The sequence below is a fragment of the Hyalella azteca genome, unplaced genomic scaffold (assembly GCF_000764305.2).
Source record: "Hyalella azteca isolate HAZT.00-mixed unplaced genomic scaffold, Hazt_2.0.2 contig9370, whole genome shotgun sequence".
Classification (NCBI taxonomy): Eukaryota; Metazoa; Arthropoda; class Malacostraca; order Amphipoda; family Hyalellidae; genus Hyalella; species Hyalella azteca.
This window is the reverse complement of record NW_025939444.1, coordinates 207,527-213,811: the sequence shown is the minus strand read 5'-3', so window position 1 is coordinate 213,811 and position 6,285 is coordinate 207,527. Positions and strand designations below refer to the sequence as shown.

Genomic DNA, 6,285 nt, shown 5'->3' with positions numbered 1-6,285 from the left:
ACGGAGACGAATGCATCGATGAAATCGCCATTTATTTCTATATTTGTTATTCACATTGCAGTTAACTGACCATTGCGTCTCTGCTACAGTAAAAGGGACCCTGGGAGAAAAAAACATTCTACTCGCTTTCAATTTATTTCTGCAATTGAAGTAGCTGAGTAATGAAAGAGTTAAGAAATATTTTCCTGTGCGTGACCAACTGTTACCTTACCTCCACCAATAGGAATTCTGCAGAGGATCTAACGTCATTGAGTTCGTTTTATCGGTGATTTTATATTCTGTACTTTTATAAGCATGCATCAAGTGAGAAGATGTGCAGAGAGGAAGAGAGTTTATTAAACTTGATATACTAGGTATTCTAGAATTAGTTCAGAGAGCAAAGATTTCATTATTTTCAGAGTTATTTAAAACTCACATATATAGAGAGTTACTTTCAGAGAACATTGAGTTATATTAATATTAGTTCTGTCTTAAATAAGAAATGCTTAACACCGGATCAGATTCTTTTCTATCAGCGCCGCAAATCAAGACCAGGTTTTCCATGTCGAACATTTTCCTATTGATGGAAGCCTCGCTGGATAAATCCACCAGAAGGGTAGAATATTTGTCGGCATTCATAATTGAGTGTCGAAGAGGCATTTTACGGAAATTCGCTGTCGCCAGATAAAAAACGAAAAGAACGTTCGCTGGTTTTTCTACCTATTTCAATAAATTGGTAGAAAAGTGCGTCGGTCTAGCGATGTTTGCCCGAAGCATTTCTATTGATGATGAATTTTGTTCCGCTAGCAGAAAGGAAGCTTTCTCTGACGCGAAATTTGATTTCAGGATCGAAATTCAAGAATGTGACAACGCGAAAAAAAATTATTTTTCCAATGCACTTCAGACAACCGAGGCTCTTTATGAAATTCAAATTAGTGTGGTACGGGTTCACGAACTGCAAACTTTTCCATATTTTACCTTAATCCAATTGCACGATATTAATCATGTTTGCTTCAGAAGATATAAATAATCCATTGTACCGTTGCAATCTATTTTTCGTTCTCCAAATATGAATCTATAACGTGATCTCAATGTACATATAACAGATTAAATGAGTTCGAGGTTTAATGTTTTAGGTACACTTGAATCAATTCAGGTGGAAAATATGAACTCTGGTTTTTATTTTTTCAACCTCTTGTAAAAGTTTGATCAGAAGCTTGACTATTTGGACCTCCTTCTTTATTGCGTGCACATATTTTACATAAATTTCTAGAAAAGTTCTTTCATTGTCTTTTTGGTAAATGTAATTTATATTTAATTGGGAGATGATTGTAATTGCAATAAAATTGGCCGGTCAAGTTTACGTTTACAGAAACATATTAGAGGCTATAGAATCTGCATAAATCTTCTCGCTTCGACGTGATAGGTCCGCATGTTCTTTTGAATTGATATGCGGATGCTGCTATTTATTATGTGGCTTAATCCAAACTATTGAGTAGTATATTTCATATAATTATGCATTTTTAGGATTCACAAAGAAAATTTAAAGCCGATCAGGAAACTGAAGGAAGTTGGGTGGGAAAACGGAGCAGCCGTATCCGATGTGAAAACATTACAAGGTCAAATTCGTGAAAATACTAGGGAACAAAATTTATTTGACCTGCAGAATCAAGTCGAATTTTTTATGATGAAAGGCCCTACCTGGATAATGCCTCACTAGTTAATCTTGTTCAGCAGCAAATCAATTTATAGCTGTCAAATCTGTAAACCTTTCCCAGGATTTTAGTATAGATTTATAAACAAGGAGATTTATTCTTTAATTTGTGACTAATGTTAAATTCTGCGCTTTTGGCCTTTGCTTGTATCATGGCAGACGTCCACACAGGCGAAGGCAACATGGCATCTGGTAACGGCAGAGACAAGGCCAGACGACAGCAGGCACAAGGCCGGCCTGTCGACAGCAGGCACAAGGCAGGCCAGACGACAGCAGGCACAAGGCCAGATGACAGCAGGCACAAGGCCAGACGACAGCAGGCACAAGGTCAGATGACAGCAGGCACAAGGCCAGGCGACGGCAGGCACAAGTCCAGACGGCAGCAGGCACAAGGCCAGACGACAGCAGGCTCAAGGCCAGGCGACAGCAGGCACAAGGCCAGGCGACGGCAGGCACAAGGCCAGGCGACAGCAGGCACAAGGCCAGACGGCAGAAGGCACAGGGCCAGACGACAGCAGGCTCAAGGCCAGGCGACGGCAGGCACAAGGCCAGACGACGGCAGGCACAAGGCTAAACGACAACAGGCACAAGGCCAGGCGACGGCAGGCACAAGACAGGCGCAAGCGTCTGTCTGAAGCAGGGATGAGCATAAATACTAAGCGCTTAGGCAAGGCCGGTAAACGACGAAGCTTGTGATGCATTGCCTCCCATCCTGGGCCTGATTGCTGAGCCGCCGGTCCACCCGACGCACAAATTTATGGCCAGACCTGGAAATGAGGCTCGCGTGCTGCGCCCCCCGCAGGCCGGCAGCTCAAATCTCACTGAGGCTTAATGCCTCCTCGGCTGTCGAACACGCGAGATCAAAAATTAATTTTCACTGCCACCCGGAAAGTGATTTTAATTTTTCGGTACAAATGAAGATCTTTCAATTATTTCTGAAGGCTCCACATGCTCAAACCGTATTATTTATTATCTTGACGAGAGCTGGCAATTAGAACTAAGTACATACCTGCTAATTAAACGCATAGAGTATGAAGCATTTAAGAACGCACTAGAAAAATATATGCTGAGGTAAACGTTTCTATTAGCAGTGTCTACCACCTCACTGAGTTATAGAATGTTCAGTAGCTGCTTAGCTTCAACGTCGGTTTTGGAATGGGTCATCAGGCCACTTCTCAGATCCCTTGGAGACAATTCAAAAGCATTTCAAGTACAGGCCAAACTTGGCCTATTCTTCAATGCCAACACTAATACTCGACCTATGCTACTCTATTTTTATTTTCATGGTTTGACTTTCTTTGTAATTGATATGATTTCACAATGGATTTAGAAGATTTTAGTTAAATTAATGATTTTCCAATTTCCGCGAGGATTGTAACTTGCCACATTGAAACAGAATTTTCTGATTTATCCATGAATTACCTTTTTATCAAGCAATATATCAGGAATGCTTGAAAATAAAATTCCTTGATGTACTTCTCGCACACATGTGATTCACTTCAAGCAATTAGTATGAATAAATTATGCAATTAATTAATTTGCATGAATTGGTTAATTATTTCATTGCCATCTTTTGAAAACGCCTTACTGCTCAGGCACACTAATTAATTACTAATTAGAATAAAGAGAGATGAATTCCGGGCAAGACCGACTTACCAGGATCCAGACTTGACTCAATATTGCCACGTGGCATCGCTGTGAAATATTCTGTAAGTTTGTAAAAAAATTTCCAACTACAGGATGACTTGTGTCAGTTGGAACATAATGCCGCGCTGAGACTTGTTTTTTGTTTTTTGATGTGGCAATGTAATGCGACGCAATTGTATAGTGAAATAGTGAAGCTAAGAACCTGCTGACCTTTAAACTTTAGTTGATAAATGAAATATTATATAACACTGGTGGTCAGCAGAGGCTGTTACCTGTCTTCAATTAGTACTAGAGTCAAGAAAAATAAATGAACATCAAAATGGAATTGTATTTATAATACAATTAATAAAAAGAAATTTTTATATAATTTGATTACTTTTCAATAACAGTCATATGCTCTATTTGCTAATAATATTGCTCTCTCTATTTCCATTCTAATAAATGACGTCACAATGATATTCATATCCATGTTAACCCACGAAGAAAGTTGTTAGCTTCCCGGAGACTGAATCGTGATATATCTTATATTATTTTTACGTCCGGCTTCAAGTTTTTGAAAACTCATTAACCGTAAATTAAAGTAAATTGACGGTAAATTGCACCGTTAAAAAGAGATAATGTGCCCGTAATTTTAGTTTAATTATTAATAAAATAGATTACTATTATATGATATCTTTCGAAATCTGAAGCTCATGTTCATCATTAGGCTTATTTTCGCATTAATATTATCCATTTTTCATTTAACGTTCCTTTTCATGGTCTGCCAATGTAGCTTCCGCTTGAAAAACTTGTACAAACTGCGCGACATGTGACGTTTAAAGTTGAGCTCCAGACGCAGTCTGCGAATTCAGATCGTGGCAGTCATTCTCCGCTAAAATAATAATCGTTGCAACCGTGCAACATGCGCCGAAACTTCTATGAGAAACTGACACAACCGAATTTCCTGCGAGAAACAGGCACAACAGAAACTAACAATTATCAAACGGAACCTAAACTCCTACGAAGAATAAATACAAGGAACAACTCCGTTGGCTACTTGTTTGCAAGTGATTTTGAAAAATCAATTGTTAATTAAATTTTACATTAAGAAAAATAAAGGAAATAATTAAGTGGATTGAAGGTGAAATATTTTTCTCTTACAGAGCCCGTAAAATTATTTCTCTTTTGACTCTTAGACTTAATTTCAATCAGCATGTATAAATAATACAATTGCTAGCTCTTAACCGCTGCACCTCTTGGCCGCTTACTGCTTAGCTCCTTAGCAGTATTTACAAGTTAGCGTAATCACATCAACCACGGTGTTTACTTAAACAAATAAATTCAGTTTCCATCAAAGAATAATTTACCGTAATTATTTGGCTTTAGAAATAACAAAGAAGACCTCCTATGTAGCCCTATTTCAAATGTGGGGATTTGTCTAAATAATGAACACGGGCTTCAAAATAATTCAACGGTAATGAGGCAACCTTCTTACTATTTTTTATATCTTTGCTTGAAAGTTTAGTCAACCCTAATGAAACACTAAACCAAATAGAAAAATAATTTTGTCATATGATGAAAATGCAATTTATCTTCGCATTCAAAATCATATGCAATCTTGAAGTAATAATATTCAGAAGCTTCACATGACCAAATTAAACTCGAGGTCCACTGGGAAATTAAAATTGTGATATCCACAGAAATCAAAGTGACTTGTTTTACACTGAAGGTCGAGCTTGTAGCTGAGAACGATGCTCCAGCCGAGCCCCACCATGTGTTGCATGACTCGCGTGTATCATCCAGTGTTCGTGCTGGTTCTAGATATTAAAATATCCTGCAGGTTCTAGGCACTGCTGGTACTGACTACGCCATATCATGCAGGTTCTAGACCCTGCAATATCATACAGGTTCTAGACACTGCAATATCATGCAGGTTCTAGACACTGCAATATCATGCAGGTTCTAGACACTGCAATAGGTTCTAGACACTGCAATATCATGCAGGTTCTAGACACTGCAATAGGTTCTAGACACAGTAATATAGACAATGTACATGCAGACTTGAGCAGCGGTCCACACACCCGGCATATCAGAGCCATCAGGGCTTCTTGGTTTCGCTGCGATACCATCGCTGAGACCGTGGCTGCTGTCCTGATAAAACGCGCTCTGCAGATTGAAGAGAAATGAAGAGCTGCAAAATATGTGGAATAACGTAATAACACGTCTCCCGGTGTTGTTCAGAAGCGAGATTTCGAGTTCTGAAGATTTGATCAACACATGAATAAAATTTTCAACTTTTCGTGTTTAGCTTGTGAATATATAATGAACAAGTGTGTCTTGTGCCGCATGAATGAATATATATTGTGTAGAATGAATGAGTGCGTATTGTGTAGTATGACTTAGTGCGTATTGTGTAGTATGAATGAGAATGTCTTATTTAGCATAAATGAGTATATTTTGTGTAGTATGAACGATTGTATTTTGTGTGGTATGAACGAGTGCATTTTGTGTAGTATGAACGAGTGTATTTATTGTGGTATGATCGAGTGTATTTTTTGTAGTATGAACGAGTTTGTTTTCTGCAGTGTGAACGGATGTATTTTGTGTGGTAAGAATGACTGTATTTTAGATAGTTTAAACGGGTGTGTTTTGTCTAGTATGAACGATTTTGTCTTGAACAAAACATTCCATAATTGTACATTCCGCCAACTTGCAAATGACCTCACAAATAATTTCATATATTTTAGATCAACCTTATTTTGGTTGCTCTAAAATGACTAAAATGAAACTAGTTTTGGAATAGCTTATTATTTTATTATTATACATATAGCAGGAAACATTTAGCATTTCCATCATTTTTATTGTTATTTTTTATTTGCTCAAATTTTGTGATATTTTAAAAATTTCTGAATTTCACATTCCATTTCACGTCGTAATTTCGCTGCTGTGCCGCAGCCGTGGTTCAA

The 6,285-nt window shown here is 38.0% G+C and overlaps 1 protein-coding gene across 1 annotated transcript; it reads left to right on the top strand.

Annotated features, from left to right (window-relative positions):
* Window positions 1-1,845: 1,845 nt before the first annotated feature.
* Window positions 1,846-2,328, top strand: LOC108674135 (circumsporozoite protein-like). The gene has a single exon (XM_018162044.1). It carries the CDS (start codon window positions 1,846-1,848, stop codon window positions 2,326-2,328), a length of 483 nt encoding a protein of 160 aa, XP_018017533.1.
* Window positions 2,329-6,285: the final 3,957 nt, after the last annotated feature.